This window comes from Branchiostoma lanceolatum, chromosome 9, assembly GCF_035083965.1.
Source record: "Branchiostoma lanceolatum isolate klBraLanc5 chromosome 9, klBraLanc5.hap2, whole genome shotgun sequence".
In the NCBI taxonomy this organism is placed as follows: domain Eukaryota; kingdom Metazoa; phylum Chordata; class Leptocardii; order Amphioxiformes; family Branchiostomatidae; genus Branchiostoma; species Branchiostoma lanceolatum.
The window spans coordinates 1846845-1869398 of record NC_089730.1 but is presented as its reverse complement, the minus strand read 5'-3'; the positions used below and the strand labels follow the sequence as shown (position 1 = coordinate 1869398).

The window sequence follows — 22554 nt, the reverse complement described above, 5'->3', positions numbered from 1 at the left end:
AGGACAGGTGTTCTTTTATATCTGACTGGTGTGGTTTTCAGCACCAAGGACAGGTGTTGTTGTATTTCCAACAGGTGTGGTGTTCAGTGCCAAGGGCAGGTGTAGTTTTATCTCTGACTGATGTTGTGTTCAACAACAGAGACATGTATGTCAGTGTGTGGATAGCATTCGGAGCCAAGGGTAAATACGGTTCTTCGTCATTACCTACCATCGCTACCATCGCTACCCCGGTGAAGTGGCATTGGATGCATGTGTACATGTTTGATGAAAACAGCACAATCCGAGAAGCTGTGGATGAATATTAATGATATTTAGTAGGTGGGTAGGTGTCGGTAAGACAATGGATAACTCTGGTAATTCTGGGGGCATCATATTTCTATTTAAGAGGCAATATAGCAAATTCGTTAAAAAGCTAGAGAGTAAATCCGAAGATGTTTTATGGGTTAAGATTAGCAAACAGCTGCTTAATATTGACAGAGACATTTATTTAGCGTCAGTTTATATAAGTCCTCACTAGTAGATCTACAATTCACTCTAACAGAACATATGATTTATTTGATGTTTTGGAAGAAGAAATTGCCCACTATAGCAGCTATGGCGAAGTAATAGTAGGAGGGGACCTAAATGCCCGTGTCGGGGACCTTAAAGATTATATTGTTGATGATTTGCCTGTAGACAGTCAACCCCTACCCGAGCACTATGACTTCGACCACCCGTTTCCCCGAAATAATATGGACTTAGGCCATCCCACCCTTTACGGTAAAAATTTGATTGATTTGTGCATTAATAGTAAAGTGAGAATTCTTAATGGTAGAACCCCTGGTGATGTACTAGGAAAACCTACCTGTTTTCAACCAAAAGGTACAAGTGCAGTCGACTATGTTCTAGCGAGTGAAGCAATCCTACTACACAAAATATCATTCTTTCATGTCCATCCGTTAACCCCACTTTCAGATCATTGTAAATTGCCTCTAATCCTACATTGTAATTCAAATCCATCGCCTGAGGAATCCAATCTGAAGACTAGGCCCCACTGCAAATTTGTATGAGACAACGATTCCAACCAAAGTTTTATGGAAATAGTCAGCAAACAAGAATTCTCTTCTGTTTTAGATACATTCCTCAATAAGAATTATGAATTAACACCGTGCTCAATTGAAAGCGCACTTGATGACCTTGTATTGCCACTTCAAGAAGCCGGTAAAAAATCGCTTAGACTACGCTGTACAAAGAAAGGAAGACAAACTCAAAACAAACGCAAAACTAAGAAAAACTGGTTCACAGAGACGTGTGCAGCAGCCAGACGAAATTTATATAATCTGGGCAAATTGCTTTCAAAAAATCCACGGCACCCCTTTATCAGGGGCCAGTATTTTAAAAGGAAGAAAGAATATATTAGACTGATTCGAAAAACGAAAAAAGATCACAAAGAGAACATTCTCCAACAACTTGACTCTCATTCGGCCAACAACCCGTCAGCGTTTTGGGATCTAATTAAACTGTTTAAATCAAATGATCACAACGCCTTACAAGAAACAATTGACAAACAAGCCCTTCACACGCACTTTGAAAATTTGTATGGAAAAACCTTCGAATTCAACTCTGACAAGTCCGAAACAGAAATTGATAACACTTTTCACTGCCAGATCAAAACGGAATTACTGAAACTAGAGAGTGATTTGGAAACGCATAATCCCTTAGACACAGGGATAAAACAAAACGAAATCCGACTAGCAATCTCCAAATTAAAGAACAGTAAAGCCTCTGGAAACGACTTAATACTTAATGAAATGTTGAAAAGTGCTGCCCATATCCTTATAAATCCTTTGGCCAAATTATTCAATTCAATCCTGTCATCAGGCCACTTTCCGCAAAAATGGTGTGAAAGTCATATTGTCCCCATACACAAAGGCGGCTCCAAAGACGACCCTAACAACTATAGGGGGATCTCTGTCACTAGTTGTCTCGCCAAGTTATTCACAACAATTCTGAACACACGCCTCACTAACTATTTATACGAACATTCCATTTTCTCCCCATATCAGTCAGGTTTCAGGAAAAACTTTAGGACAAGCGATAATCTGTTTGTCATCGACTCGTTAATATCTAAACACACCAATACTAACAAACGTTTATATGCATGTTTTGTAGATTTTAGAAAAGCATTTGACTGCGTGTGGAGAGAGGGACTCCGTTACAAATTACTAAGTTCGGGAATAGGTGGTAAATTCTATAGTTTACTTACATCAATGTATTCTAATCCAAAGACCTGCGTCAAAACCTCTGCGGGTCTTACACCATTATTCATTACTGATAGAGGCGTGAGACAGGGATGTAACCTCTCTCCCACACTTTTTAACTTATTCATAAATGATTTAGTCAAAGAATTAGATAATCCCGACTGCGAACCCCCCACTCTACACAATCTACTTGTTCCTTGTTTATTATATGCTGATGATGTCGTGATATTTTCAGAGTCGGAAAAAGGATTACAACGTGCCTTGGACAGACTGAACATGTTCTGTACAAAATGGAAACTACAAGTAAACATGAAGAAAACTAAAGTTGTAATTTTCAACAAATCTGGACGATCAGTAAAAAATGTGAAATTTTCCTTTGGCTCAGATACTATCGAAATAACAAATTCTTATTGTTATCTGGGACTATTGTTGTCCTCATCAGGTACTTTTTCCTTAGCAAAAAAGCAGTTGTCCTTAAAAGCACGTAAAGCCCTTTTCAGTCTCAAACCGCTCTTTCGCTCACCTCTGTCCCCTAAGGCTCTGTTAAGAATATTTGATGTGTGTGTTAAATCTATTATGTTATATGGCAGTGAGGTTTGGGGCAAGGACCATTTGAATGACAGGTGTCCGATTGAAACTATACAGAACCGTTTCTGTAAAAATATTCTTGGAGTGCACAGAAATTCCAGCAATATAGCAAGTAAAGCAGAGCTTGGAGTGTTCCCGGTAGATTTAGATGTGTCAATCCGCATAGTTAAGTATTGGTTGCGCCTCAGACAACTCGATCCTTTGACTCATCCTTTACAAGTAGATGCTCTATTGTATCAACAGTCTTCCCAAGTGAATAGCAACAAGAAAAACTGGTTACAACATGTGAAAGATGTACTTGACAATAGCGGATACTCCTTTATCTGGAACGCCAACAATCTCGATCTAGACATACAACATATATGTACATTGTTAAGAAAAAGGCTGACCGACATTTACATTCAAAGTTTTCTTTATAAATTATCTATCGATGACAGTAAGTTAAGATTTTATAGGAATGTTAAAACAGAATACTCAATGGAAAAATATCTTTCCAACAAAGATTTTGAACAACGGTCAGCTGTGTGTAAGATACGAATAAGCGCACATCCACTAGAAATAGAAAAGGGTAGATATAAAAAGCTGCCCGCTCACGAGAGAATGTGTAAGTTTTGTACAATGAACGCAGTGGAAAATGAAATACATTTCATTTGCCAATGCCCTCTATATGAGGCCGAAAGAAACGATTTATATAAAACAGCTTCCGTTAATTCTCCTAGCTTTTACCATTTGAATAGCTTACAAAAATCCATATCACTACTAAAATCAACAAACCCACTTACGATGAAAAATGTGGGTCTCTTCATTTTCCACTGCCTTCAAAAAAGAAGTCAAACCCAACCATAGTCAACCTTAGTTAACATAGAACTTTGACAGTAGTCTAGATAACTATTTTTGATTCCCATGTATTCCCATGTACCTGTTTGTCTGCAATTAGCCTTCGGGCATGAACTTGCAATAAAGTTATTGATTGGTAATGGGCTGTCCTACGGTGAAACTGCAGAACTTGTATGTATGTATGTTGTATGTGAACAACATAACTCTAAAAGCTGTAAATGGATCCTCTTGATAATTTGAGGGTAGAGTTGGGGAAAACAAAGGTGAGGTTTAATAATGCCCCCCCCCCCTTACCGGTTTCCTACGACACTACAGCAGAAATTTTGATTTGTAATAATGATTAAAACAGTAAGATCATGGTAATTAAACAAATCAGAAGCTAATCGGCATATAAAGGAGGCAATTCATAATCTGTTGTATACCATGATTGGATTTCCTGACATGAGGCATATGCCACTGAAAAAGAGAGGAATATCGATAGATATCGATTATGCAATTAACTGAATCAATTCATTAATAAGAAAATAATGCAATACCATAGTAGTGAATGACGGGATTTCAATAGTTGCATCAGTCGTAAGAAGCCGCGACAATCTCACGTACCATGCTTCGCTCCCTATTTTTCAAGAAACCCGTTACATGGGGTATGGCTAGGGGCGAGAAGAAGCCCCGACAATTTCTAACGTTTTTCGGGTGTTAGGTAGTAGCGGTGAAACTGGCCCCTTGTTAGCAATGTCTCCCATCTAAGGCAAGACCAATGCCGTCGTAAGAAGCCAGCCGGTACGACTGGAGAGACTATATAAGCTCTGCCGCTTATTTTGCACATACCGTGCTTTGTTCTCCATTTTCCAAGACACCCGTTACATTGGGTATTGCTAGGGGCGAGTGACAAATTCAAAGCCCCGACAAATTCTGACATCTTTCAGGTGTTAGGCAGTGACTCGGTAAAACTGGCGCCTTGGTAGCAATGTCTCCCATCTTAGGCGAGACTAATGCCGTCATAGGAAACCAGCCGGTATGCCTGGAGAGTCTATGTAAGCCTTGTAGCTTATTTTGCACGTACCATGCTTCGCTCTTCATTTTCAAGACACCCCTCATATGAAGTATGGCTAGGGGCGAGAAGAAGCCCTGACAATTTGACTTTATCTCATGAACATGCCATTTCTGACGTCTTTTGTGTGTTGGGTTGACTTTCACAATTGACGTATGCTAAGGTTTCCTCATTATGTAAGTAAAGCCCTCATTTGCTTAGATTACATCAGTCAATGGTCTTCTGTACCAATTTGAAAGTAACAGTGTTCAAAGTATATGCAAGTCATATCTTTTGCAAAGGAGGCAATTTAGAATCATTTCATCATCCTCAGTTGAGTCTCAGAATCATCAAATGTCACTTAATCATGAGCCAAATTATCTTATTTATTATGATCTTTGAAAAATCATGACCACATCGTGTCCAGAACACGAGACATGAAAACTGGAAGTTCTTCTGCAGTACCATGGAAAGCTGGTAGGAGTCCATAATCTAACTATTTCTTAACTTTTGCCTTTACCTACCCATTGTCATAAGGATACATACACTTCCAAGACTTATAGAGTTATCCTATTTACACAAACCTCCGTAAACATTACCATATTAATGACCATATGCAAAATTTGCACCTAGAAAGGGAGAATCAACTGTCGCCTGTACGCACCTAATAGAAAAGGGGGATTTTTTTTTTCTTACAGCGACCTCGTGTCGTTCTTTTCGTACGAACTGGGTGGTCACAGCTTAAAACCACGTGATTGTCAAAATGGCGTGTCTAGAGACTTGTATAAAAAAAGGCAAGGTCTGTTGCACGTCTTGTCTGCTTCGTTTCCTCCTTCGTTTTTTCGGAGATCAATATGAAAAGACGACAAGACGACTAGAAAGGTGTTTTTTCTTCATTGAGATATCGGGCTGTAAACTAGCGACAGGACTGTTTACCTAACTGTGATAGTCCAGACACTCTGTTACCTGTCTCCAACTCTTGGCAAAAAAAGATCACATGCACAAGAATCTGTTTGCACTTTTTATTCCAAAAACCAACACAAGTGAGCGAAACAATTTCAACAACGAATGAATTGAAAGCAGTCTATAACTAACAATGACAAACTAGACTTGTAAATAACATGTAACGTTAATTTCTTAAGATAACCACGGGTGATATGCAATTGAGTCCAGAGAAGTACATTTTGGTTTACATTATCTATGACGTGTACCATACCAATAACAATCTTTATACTAGACATAGTAGCTAGTATCATGTGTTTTTATGCCGGACAGCTATTGCATTTCACAAGTAAATTGGGTTGGGTTGAAAACGCACATGCCCCGATAACATAGAGACAGCAGTTTCTTCAACACAGTCTTTTGCACTTTGCCTGATACTGCCACATTCCACAGGCATGTAGTATTATCATGTCGATAACAATCTACATACAATAAGTAGTGAGTAGTGTCAGATTTTGCAATAAGCTTAGGCGCCAGTCTCACGCGCCACTATACGCTATAACTTCGGCACTTCTCCTCAAGTATTCATTTCTGCTGAGTTCGCCGTGTTGTTGTGACCTTCTATCAACGTCTTGCTTGTTTCAAAGGATCTCCTTTGTGAAACCGTGCTATGTGTCTATTCAGAGAACACAACCGAGAGAACTGACTGCGGCATCTCTCACATCTGTACGGTTTCGCTCCAGTGTGAGTCTGCATGTGTGATTTGAGATGGCCCGGTCTACTGAACTGCATGTTACACAACTCACACTTGAAAGGTTTCTCTCCTGTATGTATCGTCAAGTGTTTATTCAGAGAACTCTGTTGGCTGAACTGTTTGCCGCACTTCTCACATCTGTAGGGTTTCTCCCCAGTGTGAGTCCGCATGTGTGTCTTCAGAGCACACAGCATACCGAACCGTCTGCTGCACTCCCCGCACTTGTACGGTTTCTCTCCTGTGTGAGACCGCATGTGTACTTTCAACTCAGATATGTGACTGAACTCTCTGCTGCACTTCCCACACTGGTACGGTTTTTCACTTGCGTCAGATCTGGAAGCTGTGACCCCCAGAGGAAGGATGTGTGTGGGGTACTGGAACGGGAGAGTGTAGCAGATTGGAATGGCGACTAGAGAAGAAGAAGCCATCGTGTGTACACGTGTCGCTTGACTCAGTTCATAAGGACTGTTGGACTCCTCGTGTGGATTTGCAGTATGCAGTGGAAGCTGCATCGGAACGAGTTTTTCGTCTCTCTCCACGTTCCAGTACTGGCAACCAACGGAAACACCTGGTTCGTTCCCTGTCCTGTCCCCGTATTGCCCGGCTTCAGCCCTGCTTCCCATGACGTGTAAATACCTGTGAAGGAAAGAGACAGCCCTCGTTTTAGATAAGAAGATAATCAGATGTAGCTTAAAACAGCACAAGCAAAAAGCACGCTGTGTCATTTAGAATTTTTCTTAATGACATCATGTTTCTTTCCCAAACTTTTTCACACCATTAAACAAAAAGAAATTCTTGGACAGGGGAACACAATGTTACGCCAGTTTAAAACTTCTGAAGCAATAAGATACAGAAAGGGGCCCCTTTAGACACTAATGTATCGGTAGGGCTTTTGGGCCGATAAAACCTGTTTGAGAGCTCGGGGTTGGAGTTGATTACTGAAAAAAGGACGGAGTCGAATCAGACACACGTACAGCGACTTTGCAAACGACAAAAACTGGGACAGCCACTTGCACAATTATCAAATGAAGAAATAAAAAGCAAATGTTTTGAGGCTTTATTATATACGTACCTACCTATCTACAAGTTCAAGTTGTAGATTAAGTTTGACATCAAAATGGGGATAGGATACGCAAGGTAACTGTTGCTCAAGAAACTGGATAGATCTTTTAATCGGCCACCCGGTACCCGGTGATCATGACTGGACGAGATTTCTGGTTCACCAGGGTTTAAGCCAAAATAACTAATTCATATGCAAATCAAGCGAAGACAAATTTTATATGGCCCAATAATTCAAAATGGTTGAAAATTAGATACAGCAAAATCCACAAAATTCACCAACCTACACAAATTGTGAAAATATGAATGTACACATTTAACATAGAATAATATCCTCAGTCGCCAAAGTAAAAAAAAAGGAAATAAAATCACTATTGACTTCTGTTATCGTATTGACGAATGTTTTGTTCTTCTTTATATATGAACAGGTCTGGTGACATTCGCTTGTATATACTAGTAGATCAAAGTTTATTAATACCTGCATTGATGCTTCAAGACCTACATTATCATACATTGTAAGCCTAATAAATCTAACGACGCCTTGCTGGTCTCGGAATAGCAACAATTCCCACGCTTTTTGTCAGGGTGTACTGTTAATCTACAGGCAAGATATCACAGCAGGTTGAAAAATATATTCAAGGCAGCACTTACCGAGATACAACGCTCCAACGGACTGCACAGTGTTTCGGCACACACCCAGGTCTCCACGTCTGCAGAGTCGGTAATGGCAGAAGCAGAGTAGTCGTGTGTTTATATAGAGACAGAGAGGGCGGATAAAACCGGTTTGGTGGGTTCTACTTGATTATGAAACAAAGGGAGGTACAATATCTAAGACGCATATTGTAGACAACATTCGAAAGATTGCAGACAACACGAGGATGGAGACAACAAATAATCACGGACCGGGACAGTGTATGGTGGGCGTATAGGGGTAATTAGGATGTTTATTCAGTATGATTAGGTGTTTCAAATGGTATCATCAATTTTCAGAATGATCAAACAAACTTCTCCATATACAAATGTAAATCAATGCTAAGACGGATTAGAAAACTTTAGGATGTAGTGTGGTGGTTTAGCCATGTAATAGTAAGGAAAGTCTGAAATAGTCTACACTTTGAAAACTCATAGTAAGGTAATGTAGGCGGATATCACGTGTTATTATTATCATTATACATTTTATATACATGTAAGCATAGAGAAAATAAACATGCCAGTTGAAAGAAATCCACATGCGACATTGTCTGCGTGGGACGACAATAAAGCCTAATCTCCAAGCAGATCTACACCGATGCAAAAATCGTATAAGCTAGTTTTTCTTGGTGTGCAAAAAATAAACAAACAAACAAACAAATGGATAGACAAATTGTTATTTGTCCAGGTGGACTGCCGGCAACCGGAGGGGTACATATCGTGGAGTGCTGACGGCCCTTTTTGTCAGCGAGGCCCCAGCGAAAATTTAAGTCAGAATTAAATTTTTCTCGGGTCCCCGCCGTGCACAAAAATAGCCCGGTGCTACATAGGGGTCGCGCCCGAAAGTGCAAGAAACGGCCCGTGAACTACCCGGCAGGGCCCCTTTTTCCATTTTTGACCGAGGCATTACAAGGGGTCGAGAATTGAGTACGGTCTGAGCTTTTCTTGTCTGGACCCGGCGGCAGCGCGCTGGCTGGCCGACAAACGCGGGATGCACGCCGTGGGCACTGCCGTGGGAATAGACACTTGTTCTGTGCACTCCTCTCGAACAGCGGTACGGTGACGTCACTGTTTCCATTTCTGTTAGCCCATGTGGTAGAAGCAAGGATTACACAGAATGGATCTTAACTGTCACGTGTTAGCGTCTAGAACAAAACATTTGTCTTTGCAAGCAATTTGTTACAAGAAGTTTTTTTTGCTTCCGATGTCGATGTGATTCTGTAAACATCTATGACAATCCTCGATTGATAGCCATCGAGGGTGCTTCTGTACAACTGTGATATTCTGTGTCATTGTCTACTTGTTTTGATAAAGGCCAAGGGGAGTCACGCAACCCTGCTGAACTTGAACATCCCCTTCCTGGAGAACGTGGCTTGCCTGGACCAGCTTCCCGCCACCGGTGCAACCATCTTCGCCCTCCCCATCTCAATCGGCGGTGGGAGCGGCGCCCCGGCCAGGATTATCGCCATCATTGATGTGACCACTAGCACAGCAACAACAGGACCTGGACAGAGGCTTGCTAGGATTGGTGTTCTAGCTTTGATGGCAAATTCTAGCTTTCAACGTCATTCACAACACAATATCTTCGGTGACAGCATATTACTAAGCACTGGAAGTGTTGTTAGTGTGCTTTGGTTGGCAGCTCTAGTTTTACTTATTGGAAGAAACATATTTTGCCACCTTTGTCTTTTTTTTTGTGAGCTCCCCTAGCGACATATAACAGGTACTTACCTTCGTAACAATTCTTTATGTTTCAAACACGAGGCGTAACACACGCACGACCGCTTTCGTGCTTTGATATGTACTCTTCTAAAATCATGCGTGAAAGGAAAATATGTTGCCGTGAATTTCGGAGGGTTTGCCCATCAACATTCCTGCTTTCTTGCTTCAATCTGTAGAAAACGTCTGTATTCATTGGTTTGTCAGCTCGACCCTTATTTGTGACTTTGTTTAACACTTAGCCGACACGATCGAGTAGAGTAAAAAAATAAATAAACATGCAAGCAGGCAAATGAACCTGTTTAGATGCGTTTTATTTGTACACGTCCTCGAGTACAGCTCAAATAACGTTTGAACAATCAGATATATCGACATTTTTATCTTACAATACTAGTATTTAATATGCAATGGTTCATTTCATGACTTATCACACATCTTACAATACCAGTACTTAATATGCAATGGTTCATTTCATGACTTATCACATACCTTACATTACCAGTACTTGATATGCAATTGTTCATTTCATGACTTATCACATATCTTACAATACCAGAACTTAATATGCAATGGTTCATTTTATGACTTATCACATATCTCTACATCTTGTACGGTATCGACCAACTTGGTTGTGTCGATATTGTAACTTTCTAACTTCTGGAGAAGGTTGTTCATGGTGCCCTCGGGGAGCGCGCGGTCACGTGCGAGGATCCACAGGAATTCCACCCGGTTGATGAGGAAATAGTTACAGGAGTACACCAGGCTGTAGTTGTCGTAGTCAGTATCCACCACCCAGTAACTTCCCCAAGGTTGGACTGGTGAAGAAGAAATATGAGTTGTGTCCACAAGTGAATGTTTCAAGAATGATTATCTTAATTCCGTGATGAATTCCATCAGGTTGGTTAATGACTGAATAGCAAGGTTCTGCATTCACAATCACATAATTCTATGATGTCACAATACTTTACGTTTGGGACCGCATTTGTAGCACTGCAGCAGAGACACCTAGCTGCAGTGCGAAGTAGGACCGGTCATTATTGCCCTGAGGAAGGTGCCAGATGGTCACCAAAACGTCGGGTCTTGATATATTAATGATTAGAATTCTTCAGCTCATGCGTTATGTGAGCTCGAACCATTCATCTTGCTGGGTAAAAGGTTTCGTTAACACAACCAAGACTTAGTGATCTAGTCGACGTTTCCATGGACTGTCTGTCACGTTCCTCAGTGCATCAACATGGGGATCGTAACCATCCAGCAGTCCTTGTAGTATTCATTTTACTATTCAAAGTGAGACACTTGGGCGCTTCTGACCGGGTTTCGCGTCGTTAAGAGGCGACACCTGGTCGGAAGCAGTCCACGTGACCTCACAAACCAGCTGTACTCTATCACCTGTCCACAGAACCGTATTTAAGCCTCAGAACGCGTATTCTCTGTCTTGTCGAGCTACGACGGTGTGGTCGATCGGCGGGGGATGGGGAGCAATAGAGAAGAGAGTTGCAATGGTTGGCCGGGGGGGGGGGGCTCGGGAGGGACTCAGGGGTAGTTGGTTTTCGATCCTAGCCTGTTCTGAGGTCGAGTTGGTTAGTTCCAGGTGCTGAGGAGGGATCTTATATTTACCGTCGCCAGGATTAGACGTATCCGTTCGAGTAAGACGGGTAGCTTAGGGGGCGCTGTGAATGAGCCTCGTGGGGTAAGGTAAAGGAAGTTCGGCGAATCTAGCACCCACCCACCCGCCCTCGTTCTTCTTTGTAATGAGACCGTTCAGTGACCCATCCGGCGACACTCCGGATTATTGCCCATACCTTAACCTTCTAATGGAGTTTCGCCATGGGTCGCTTCGGATAGAGTACAATACACACCTCAGATGGTGACTGTGACCAACAAGCATATAGACTTGCTATGTTGCCTTTGATAGTAGAGTAAAGTAACCTGTACAATGTGATCAGTTAATGTCGAAATACGAAAGTAGTCCATGAGACTGTCTGACTTTTGTAATTTTGTATACAACTGGTGCGACAATGACTGGTTTACTTCCCACTGCAACTGTCGGATAGGTGTGAAGTTTTTGTTGTGTTGAAGAAACATTTCATTCCGATATTTACCAACCTGAAGAACCTACCCACCGGTCTTTTTTCTAGTGTTATGACATTCGGGTTGATGTAATGTAATGGATGTGACCACTAAACAACAACCATTATTGATATGAGAAAAGTACAGCGACTTCTGTAAATCACACAACAACTGGTATTTTTTGTTAGTTTGTTTGACCCTTAGCTTATTCATGATAAGCTCAAATCGGCACGCAGGCCGCTTTTCATTGAGGTCATGAGGGAAGAGGTAAGGGTGAGCCGAATGGTGGTTATATCGTCTGATGAATCAAGATTCACTATCAAACAATGATGAACGAAGCCGACGCTATTCTGTGTAATTCATGAACGTTATTATAACGTGCGCTCTTTACAAATTAATGAGACTCACATGAAGAGAACCTGACTTGCAGACGCCCCGGGATGTCGGAGTCGGGATCGTCACGGGCCTGACCAATGACGGTATCGCTCCTCCCGTCGTCCCTGAAATAAGCGACGCCATCTTAGTTAGAACATGAATAGATACATCCAACTAGGAGGCGTCTATTTCTATTCAGCATGGAGTGGGGGTAACGGTAAGGGTGTTTTGGCCAAGAACCTAGAGGTTCTGGGTTCAAATTCCCCGACATGCCACCGATTTTGTTTCATTGCGAAAGGCACTCTACACGTCATTCATCCCTCCACCAATGTATGAAAATGGGTACCTTTGGTTGTGGAGGTAAAAGGCGGTCGAAGGAGAGAAATGGGCTCCGCCTTCCGAAACTGTGTACACATTGTGGATAACAGCCCATTGCCCATTTTCACCTCTAAATGGCTGTTAGATTTCACCTTTACTATTTCTATACTATTCTGGTTATTCTCTGTTAGTAAATATACCAACAAAGCTTAATGTAGGTGTTTTAGAGTACCTAGCGCCCAAATGACAAGAATTGTTTAAGGCTTACTTTATCTGTGTGTTGTTGACAGTGACAGTATTGTCTTCCTCCAGGCTGTAAATAGCGGTGCCGCATTCCCCGCTCTGAAAACTGTTGGGGTATTTGGAGAGTTCATACCAACGTCCCATGTACTGGAAGAAAATGGAGAAGATTTAAAATACTGCAACAGCAAGTCTGAAACGTGTACAAATTCAACCCAGTGTTGCAAAAAGCAATGACACATCAAATTTTCAAGTTAATTCAATTTTAACGTTAAGAACTATAGACGTTGATTTTATTTCATGCATATTTCAAATCATATCATCCCTTAATGTAGGCAAATCGTCTTCAACGCTGTTGAACAATTTCACATCAATTATTATGTATATTTAACATGATAATAACGTGGCCAAGTTGCACACGAAGATGGATAGCTGGCCCATTTTCATGTTAAAAAGTTCGTCCTGACTTAGATTGAATTATCCATGCGGTACGTGTAGAATCCAATGTTTCAAAATAAAATCAACTCTCTAGAATTACCGGGCGTATGTCGAAGTTCGCCTTCGTTGGGACTCTCGGGCAGGAGTCTCCAAACCAGGTGATGAACTGTGCATCAGCGATGGCCGTGAAAGCCAGGATTGCCGCGATGAAGGTTCTCATGATGAAGTATCGTTAGTGCTTCGTCTGCAAATTATGAATGGTTCATTACTGCCCGAATATCTCTTGTCTTCTTAAAGGCAACTAAAGCAATATAAGGGCCCAAAATATAGAAATAAGAAAATTATAAAACCTTTAAGGTAGTGCCATTTACTAACGCTATTTAGCACATATGCGTAATAACTTCATACTTTGAGCATTCTAAAACCGCGTGAAAACGTGCCTTACGATGATTCCCTTAATTTCGCTAGCCTACAAAAACCCCGGCGACAATTTTCGGTGAGTTTTCACATCACAACGACGTCGTATTTTTGCATGAGGGACGTCGCTATACATTGTGATAGTGTTGTATGAACTAATCATGCATAGAAATGACTAAATAAATTGACTTTAAAATCCGATTGTAGGGCCTTAATATTGCCTGGGTTTCCTTTAACATGCATGTCATCGAGCACTATATGTACATTTCTCGAGTAAACTATTGCCTGACTACATTCTGAACCTTAGAATATTCCGAATCCAGATGTTAAGACTTGAATATTGTATCTGTTTCTGCAAGATTTAACGTTACAAATGCCGGCGTATATTTCTAACTTCAACAGGCTACAAGGGATATGCCGCCGCCCTTAGAAACTAGAAAGAGCATAAAAAGATTCACAGAGGACAGGACATAATAAAGTCTATGCCTTGCTGCACGTACCTCTGATCTCGAATGCCAGTTGTAGTCGTTCACGCCGTCGCTGAGGTGAAGATATCTGCTTGAAACAAAGCTGTTAATCTGCTTTATATAGCTTAGAATTATGCAACATTTCGAATTTACATAATTGGGGTTTCATAAGTTAGATAGGTTGAACGGAAGAAACGTTGTCCAATCAGCGACAAGGATACTCAAAGTAAATACTACGTTGTGACCCACTTTTATATCCGATGTCTGTGAAGATGACACCTGTTCCTTACATAATATCAACACTTCCGAGGACATCTCTGTTGTTTCATATTATCACGCGCAAATCACACGTGGTGAGATTATACGTTTGGGTGACCACATCCTTTTATCAGCAAAAGTACACATTCCCGCCACGTTGTTACTGTTTATTTAACGTTTGCAGGTTACGGAATCGAGAGGGGGTGACCTGCTGCTGATGTATAACCATGTGCCTATAACACGTGTTGTACAGTTAGCTTTTCCTGGCGCAGAAAAAAATACTGTTCACAATGTAGAGGTTTGTCATGGAAAATAATGTATTGTGCATGTGCCTAAAGGCCTTGATACAATTTCCCAGCCAAGTAGCTGTCTTGTTTTCAATGGTTTATGTTTGACATATAAGACACAATTTTAACGAGTCAACTGATCTGTTTTTGTTACCCTTTTTATAAAGGACGCTAGTCCAAGAAACAATTTGAAGTCTCAAAACTGAAACATATGCCAAAATTTCGTGTTTTCAAATGACCTACAGTGCGCATACAGCGATTACACCGAATCGAGAGAAAGAAAAAGCACTTCCGTTGTAATTAATAAAACGCACGTAACTCCTGGTCTACAAAAGGGGTATTCAATTTCTTTATATGCTCTTTTTCTTGAATAAAAAACAATGAATTGTATTGGCAAGTTGACATTCAATTTTAACTAGGCTGCAGCTGTGTGTGTGTGTGTGTGTGTGTGTGTGTGTGTGTGTGTGTGTGTGTGTGTGTGTGTGTGTGAATACTTGAATATATCTGGATGAATACGTTCCCTGGATCTTTGGAAATTACCTCATTTGAAACCATAAACAAGGACTACATCATCACCATCATGAGTCTGGGGGTTATGACTCTGTGACTGGATTACAAATAGTCCATTTCTGTGAAGAAATTTTCTTAACTTTGATTAATTTTTGCGAGCATGAAAATTTTGCTTTTAAAGTACCCCTTTTAACCCCCTCTCACTGGACCCACGGCACGCTGGCGGCGTCGCTGCGACCTTAACTGGATTTGTGTTACCCTTGAATTTATAAAGGGAATATCATTAAAAACATGCAAGTATGACTAAAAGACAACAAAACACACAAAGCTTAAAAAGATTCGTTTTCTGTCGCTGAATTTCGCGATCGGCCGCAGCGACACCGCCAGCGTGCCGCAGGTCCAGTGAGAGGGGGGCTTTAGTCTCACGTATACTCGCACGTGTTTAAGTACAAGTGTTTACATTGATATCCTGTGTCAGCTCAAAGAAAGTAAAATATATAGACATAACAGCTGTCTCTTCTCATCGACTTACACAACCTCAAAACTCTTACATCATTTAGATTATGTAAAGTTGAGAATAGGAATGTTGTGTAATTCTAGGCTATATAAATCAGATTCAGTCTCAGACAGACCACTTCACTTTCCCGAACCCTTTTCAGTTGGCAGTCAGATCAGGTTAGTGAACATTTTCACTTTTTAGTCTGCGATTCTTTTTCAATCTATCTTTGTTCTGGGTTCCCTTCTTTTTTCCAAGACGATAGAATAGTCATCAGTCCATATAGACCCTTATAGCGACGGCATTATCATTCAATGTTTGAGCATTTATATCCAACGACGTTTTCTGTTGAGGTAAATCATCACTTTCTATTGAAAGACAAAAGTTTATTAGACCCAGCTTTGCCCGAAAATTGAAATGTATTTACCGTCCTTATCTGCTGAAAAAGGCAGTTAAAGTTTGAAATAAATGTTTCAGCAGGACAAGTCGTTTGCTGAGTTATATAGTGTAGTCCGCCGCAGTCGCATGCCTGCGTTGTGTGCTACGCGGCTATTGCTGTTGACCAACTCAGATTCATGTACAAGTATTGCCAAATTTTCAGAAAAGATAGACATATCTATATATTATATATAACAGAAAAAGTGGGATCATTCGTCTTCCACTTTCTCGGAAAACAAGGCCAATAAGTTAGAGTTTGGTGTCTGACTCAGTAGTTATACTAGAGTATACTGTTCTGTGTTCATCATTGTTTGTCCGTCTTCCGTGTCACATGTACTTGCAATTAGCCTATGGGCAAGAACCTGCAGTAAAACATCATTACCATGTAATAACTATAAGTATGTATGACATAGAATTCAGAGCAAACATTAACACAACACATACATTCATTTGTCTTCTGCAGACGAGCTTTCATCATGATCACCTTCATCCTGGCAACGGTAGCCTGTGCAGCTATCGCTGATGCACAGATCATCACATGGTTCGGCGGGTCGTGTCCTGACGTCACAACAAAGGACAACTTCCAACTACAGCCGGTAATCTACATTTATTACTAGTGCCGTTTGGTTATATTACCTTCACAAAGGAGCTTTACCTTGATGTGGCTACTACCCGCTCCCATCCTGGATTGCGTGTTTTTGTGTGCGTCTATCCTTGATTCAACCTACGTCAGATAACTATTGTCTTCGTATTTACAATTAAAAGAAAACAATTAAGCATGTATGTCCTAAATCCACTTTTAGGACCATCTGGTCAGCAAATAGAATATTCAACCATTTATATTTTGAATATTTTAAAATAGAACATCATACTTATTTTTCACATGACACAATCAAAGAGTTTTGCGCAGAGAAATTTAGAATCGTCCGTAGCAGGTTTCGTGTGTCTTATTATCGTCTATACTAACGTGTACATGCCTTCTATTTCCTGGCAGTACATGGGCCGCTGGTACGAAATCTCCAAATATCCCAACAGTTTTCAGAATGGGGAATGCGGCACGGCCCAGTACACCCTGCAGGACGACAATATCGTCAGGGTCAACAATACACAAATAAAGTACGTCTGGATCAATTCCTCATATTTTAGGTGTAAGGTAGCCTGGTCCCAGTCTCTGCGGGTCAACGTAGGTGTGCTTTTAGGAGCATTAAGCAAAGGCCGTAAAACCACCACTGAGCGGGCAAATCTGTCTGGCCATGGGCGGGCGCTAGCGCCGGAGAGATACCAGGGGGTTCCCGATGGTATGGTTTCCAGGCTACGTGTAAGGCGAGAGAAATATGATATTTAATGGTCTATTTCCCATATAATCAAATGTTGTGATCAACTCGTGAATAATTATAACAAAACCCGTTACACGGGCATAAGCTTTCCTTATAATAATAATGCTGTTGCCAATGATTTTGGAAACAAACACCTGTTACATGTCCACTACTAGGGGATCTCAAAATATAGTGTTGGTGCATAGACGTTTTTGATGGCTGCGTTCTACAATTACGTTTCAAGACAGTTTTGGTCTATTTTTAGGGAAGGTGGTATTGTAGATACCGTCATCGGTCAAGTCCGAGATGACCCCAGCTCCGACGTACCGGCTCATCTGCAAGTCAGGTTCTCCTCATGTAAGCTTCCATATCTGTGACTTCCTAAGAAGTACAATTTCAGAGTTGCTCTGAAGGGTTTTATGGTGTTCTCCCATTTTATTATAATTTTCATTTCCATAGATTTCATACAACTTCAACAAATATATACCGCAGACTTAGACAATGCATCAAAGAAGACCTTGACTGCTAATCTCCAATCAGATGCCGGCTGGTTCAGTCTAAGTGTTTTTGCAACATTAGTGCGCCTTTCTAGTAGTACACATTTTAAACTCTCCACCTTTTAAGGCAGGTAGAACTAGAGAAAACGTACGCGAGAATTTGCAGAGATAGAGATAGAGACATACACACAACGAAAGGGCCACAAAAACACAAAATAAGCCAGGACGATACATATGCTTGGAGTTTACTCAATTCTTATACAATAACTTATAAGTAGATAATAACTCTTAAATGCCCTTGAAAATTGATGTTGTCTTTTTCATTTAATAGGGCAACCCTGGGGGAAGTACTGGGTGTTGGACACGGACTACGAGAGTTACACCGTAGTGTACTCCTGCTCCTACTACATCATCAACAAGGTCGAGTTCCTGTGGATCCTCGGACGCGACCGCACAGTAGAAAAAGAGACCAGGAAAAACATCCTCCAAATGTTAGAAAATTTCAAGATCGACGCTACGAAGATGGTTGATACCGTACAAGATGTCAATAAATGTAATGTGTAACTACGCCAATTACTGTAATGTAACGTTTAAGTAAACAAAACGTAGAATTTTGCAAAGTAACGAAAACACTTGTTTTTCAAACCGTTCGAACGTTGTCAGTTTCATTCTGTAATCAAGGGAAAAATAAACTACATTTTACAAAGAATGTTATGCCTGTCTTTCTGATATCTTATTTAGCAGTGTGCCCCCTCCTTGCTGTGGGGACAGTGCTTCTAAATTCTTCATTATAGAGTTAGGTTCAGTCCTGCTAGTACATGTGTCGCCCTGGTTGTTAAAGTCTATTTGAAGACTCATTTTCCCAGGAAACTGTTTGCCTACACGGGACCCTCTCGTCAGTTATAAACAGAATAGCCTGTTGTATTGGAAACGCATACGTCATACACCAGAGACAACTGTCCGTAAAATATAATTATGTATCGTCAACTGCAGCAGGCAGTATGGCTAGAATCGTTGGGGTTTTCTGTGTTCTTGTTTTGATCACAGCCGTTCATTATGTGAGAGCCTATCGATGATTTTACACGCCAAAAAGCTCTTGACGAGGAAGAAAAGTTCAACTTGTTCTGGAAGTTTGATGACGAAAAGAAAACGGACAGCACACCTCACGGAACCACAACATTCGACTTTCAAATTTAACATAAATCGGTAGTTCAAGTAATAACTAGAGTTCCGCGACCTCATACCTTCGCCAACTAATTTTAACATTTATGCCTGACTTATAATGGGTGTTTCTCATCGATTATAAATCATACTAGCTGATCATCTCCTCGCCCAAATAACAGAAGTTGTCCTATTATGTTATTAAGAGTTTAACAAAGAATGTTATGCTAACATTTATCATCCATTATGCAAATGAGGTCCTTTTTAGCATAATGTATTTCAACGATGTTCACATTCACATAAATTCCAATTGCACAAGTATGAAATTGCCGTCATTTACAAGTATGGAATTATAGTACTTTTCATTAATTATGCAAATTAGAATCTGATTTGCATACTTATCGTCTAATCATACAAAGCATCGCTTAACCTGTCTACATACCATTTCATAATGATTCGTCAACCACCTCTTGACTTATAGTATTTTCTCAGTAATTATGCAAATTAGGTCTTCATTTGCACAGGTACATACAGGTCTTAACTAACCTGCTAGAATTGACGTGCTTTTCAACACCCAAGGTGCGGCTGCACCAGATCATCGGTCAGACTCCGGCCTTCATCAGTGTTTCGTCCCCTATGTCTGAGACACTTCTGGTCGGCGAGACGGCAGGGTGGACGTCTCCATCCTGCCTCTGGCACAGCCGCCTCTACTTCTTTCAGTTCTTGTCCTTTCTTCTAATCCAGATGACAAAACTGCTCTTTTCTACCTCTTCAGACACCTGTCGCACAAGCTGAGCCTATGCCTTCCCTCGAATCTGAAGGTCCCTGCACAACCGCAGGAGTGAAGCTCCCACAAACCCACGAACTCCTACTTCGACTGGGTACAACTGGGTTCTCCAGCCGTTCTCTTTACACTGCTGGACTAGTTCTTCATACTTCAGCTTCTTCCTCTCGTATGCTGTCTTCCCAGGGTACAGTCAATTCCACTATGATTACTGACTTCTGATCCACAGACCACAGGACAAGGTCTGGTCTCAGGGCTGTCTCACATATGACACTTGGGAAGTGGAGCTGTTTATCCAAATCTACTGACATCTCCCACACTCCTCTACAAAGTGGGCCTCCTCCTGTGCTGCTACCATGGGTAGGCGCTACCCCTCTGGGCTTTTGCCCTCTTCTTACAAACTGCCTCAGTTCCCGCAGTCTCCTTTCTCACTTTCTCTAGGGTTACTGCAATCTGTCTCAGTGCCTTGTTGTGTCTCCATGTGTACCGGCCCTGTTGTAAGGCAGTTCTGCAATTTGACAAAATGTGTTTCAGTCCAGCTTGTTCTACACCACACAGCTGACAAGACTCTTCACTCTTGAACCATCGGGTGAGGTTTTGAGGGCTTGGGAGGACATCATATACTGCGCGTAGGAGGAAACTCACCCTAGCATTCTGCATGCTCCACAAGTCACTCCAAGTGAGCCACCTCTCTACCGCACCTTCCCAGTTCAACCATACTCCTTGCTGCCTCTGGCCAACAGCTACCACCCTTCTTTTCTCCTCCTCCATCCTTGAACCACTAGCTGTCTTCTTTCACTGGAGTTAGCACTTGACCACCGCTGGGTTTTCTCCCCCCAGCCTAGACCTGTCCTTCCCACCTGTACTGAACCCACCAGGTCTTTATGTTGAAGTCTGCTTGTTGCTTGGTTAATGGCCTCTTTGGCTTTCCACTTTCTACCGGTGTTAATGTTCTTGTTTGCTGCTCTCACTGAGGAGTCTCGTGACCCTTCCAACTCCAGAACAAGTCGAACTTTCTCCACCTTGTGTTCCTCTGCAATAGATGTGAGTGGGAGACTTAACATGTTGTTGTCAAACAATGCCACAGATGATAGACATCTCGGAACGCCTAGCCATCGGTGAAAGTAGGCATTGGCTTTTCTGTCAATCTGGTCCACTGTTGAGATAGAAATACTGTAAGTCTTGAGGGGCCATTTTAGCCTAGGAAACAGGAGAAACTGAACACACCATACTTTAAGTCTTCCTGGAAGTTCGCTCCCATCTATGCTCTTAAGGCCTCTGGCAGCTTGCTCTACTTCCTCTGGTCCCCTCTCGGCATCCTTCAGACTACTTGTATATAGGCGGCCTAGACTTTTCACTGGTTCTTCTTGTATGGTCGGAATGCTTTGGTCATTTACTGAGAATGTTCTGTTACAAATCTTCCCCTTCCTTAGTGATACACTTCTGGACTTAGAGGGCTTAAACTGCATACCGGCCCATCCAGTCAACTCTTCGAGCCTTTGAAGTAACCGTTTCGTGCATGGAGCAGTTCGGAGGATGCTTGTGACGTCATCCATGAAAGCACGGATTGGTGGCATTCTTTCTCCTGTTGGTGCTCTAACTCCGCCAACCACCTGCTTGGCACCAATTAGAAGGATTTCAAATCCCATGGTGAAGAGCAATGGTGAGATGGAACACCCCATAGCTATCCCTTTCTCCAACTTCTGCCAACCTGTTGTATACTTCTGTGTACTGATACTTAGTCTGAAGTCTGCAAAGTAGTCTGCTTCATCTCCACGGGAACCCAGAAGAACTCAAGGGCGTACTGGATAACCTTGTGGGGTATGGACCCGTAGGCATTTGCTAAATCAAGCCAGACGTCATGTAGATTTTCCTTCTGACTTCTCGCAAGCTGAATTTGCCTCCATATTGTGTTAGCATGTTCAGTGCAGCCTGGGTAACCTGGAATGCCCGCCTTCTGGACTTTTGTATCTATGTAGCTGTTGGAGAGCAGATACTTGGTGAGACGTTTAGCAAGAACTGTAAAGAACAGCTTGCCTTCTACATGGAGCAATGAAATGTTCCGGAACTGGTTTATTGATGTTGAGAATTTTTCTTTCGGGATCAGTACTCCACCCGCTCTCCTCCAGGATCTCGGCACACACTGCTTCCTCCAGGCCACCTGCATGAGCTTCCACAGTACTCTCAGAGTCTTTGGACATATCTAATAGACCCTGTAGGGCACTCCGGCGTTCGGGCCTGGAGCTGCTGCTGCTCGAGCCTTCTGTACTGCTGCCGATACTTCACTCCATTTTGGTGGAGAGACATCCATAGGATCTGAAGGTTGCACTGGTCTCGGTACATACCCTGGTGAATCTAAAGGCTTGTTCTTCTCCGGGTCAGAATACGTTGCCTTCAGGTGGGCTTCCAGATCTTCCTCCTCAATTGTGAGATTCCCTCCCTTTATCTCTTCGATGAGTGACCTAACAAACTTGAATGGATTCCTGTAGAACTGTTTCCTCTGGTTTTCCCTTCTCTTCCGCTTCCTTCTCAACCTCTCTGCTCTTCTCAGAGTCTTAAGTCTGGCTCTAACCTCCTCCCACAGGGCTTGGAGACCACCTTTCTCATCTGGGCTAGCCTTCCT

At 41.8% G+C, this 22554-nt stretch overlaps 3 protein-coding genes across 3 annotated transcripts; 1 reads left to right on the top strand and 2 right to left on the bottom strand.

Annotated features, from left to right (window-relative positions):
* Positions 1 to 5703: 5703 nt before the first annotated feature.
* On the bottom strand, positions 5704 to 7047 carry LOC136442447 (zinc finger protein 239-like). Its single transcript, XM_066439309.1, has one exon. It carries the CDS (start codon positions 7012 to 7014, stop codon positions 6262 to 6264), a length of 753 nt encoding a protein of 250 aa, XP_066295406.1. The 5' UTR covers positions 7015 to 7047; the 3' UTR covers positions 5704 to 6261.
* A 3105-nt stretch (positions 7048 to 10152) lies between these two features.
* LOC136442483 (apolipoprotein D-like) lies at positions 10153 to 14338 on the bottom strand. The gene is made up of 5 exons (XM_066439359.1): positions 14218 to 14338; positions 13401 to 13544; positions 12891 to 13012; positions 12338 to 12429; positions 10153 to 10674 (listed from the first exon to the last, which is right to left on the bottom strand). Exons 2-5 carry the CDS (start codon positions 13518 to 13520, stop codon positions 10439 to 10441), a joined length of 570 nt encoding a protein of 189 aa, XP_066295456.1. The 5' UTR covers positions 13521 to 13544; positions 14218 to 14338; the 3' UTR covers positions 10153 to 10438.
* Positions 14339 to 15887: 1549 nt separating this feature from the next.
* Positions 15888 to 18695, top strand: LOC136442201 (apolipoprotein D-like). The gene is made up of 5 exons (XM_066438938.1): positions 15888 to 15914; positions 16637 to 16769; positions 17168 to 17289; positions 17755 to 17846; positions 18318 to 18695. Exons 2-5 carry the CDS (start codon positions 16650 to 16652, stop codon positions 18548 to 18550), a joined length of 567 nt encoding a protein of 188 aa, XP_066295035.1. The 5' UTR covers positions 15888 to 15914; positions 16637 to 16649; the 3' UTR covers positions 18551 to 18695.
* Positions 18696 to 22554: the final 3859 nt, after the last annotated feature.

Excerpts from the sequence above, each read along its gene's own strand:
- LOC136442201 (XM_066438938.1), top strand. The coding sequence starts at position 16,650 with ATGATCACCTTCATCCTGGCAACGGTAGCCTGTGCAGCTATCGCTGAT. Across the intron at positions 17,290-17,754 it reads GTCAACAATACACAAATAAA|GGAAGGTGGTATTGTAGATA; the intron begins GTACGTCTGGAT and ends GTCTATTTTTAG. Across the intron at positions 17,847-18,317 it reads GCAAGTCAGGTTCTCCTCAT|GGCAACCCTGGGGGAAGTAC; the intron begins GTAAGCTTCCAT and ends TTCATTTAATAG.
- LOC136442483 (XM_066439359.1), bottom strand. The coding sequence starts at position 13,520 with ATGAGAACCTTCATCGCGGCAATCCTGGCTTTCACGGCCATCGCTGAT. Across the intron at positions 12,430-12,890 it reads GTCAACAACACACAGATAAA|GGACGACGGGAGGAGCGATA; the intron begins GTAAGCCTTAAA and ends CGCTTATTTCAG. Across the intron at positions 10,675-12,337 it reads GCAAGTCAGGTTCTCTTCAT|TCCAACCTTGGGGAAGTTAC; the intron begins GTGAGTCTCATT and ends CTTCTTCACCAG.
- LOC136442447 (XM_066439309.1), bottom strand. The coding sequence starts at position 7,014 with ATGGGAAGCAGGGCTGAAGCCGGGCAATACGGGGACAGGACAGGGAAC.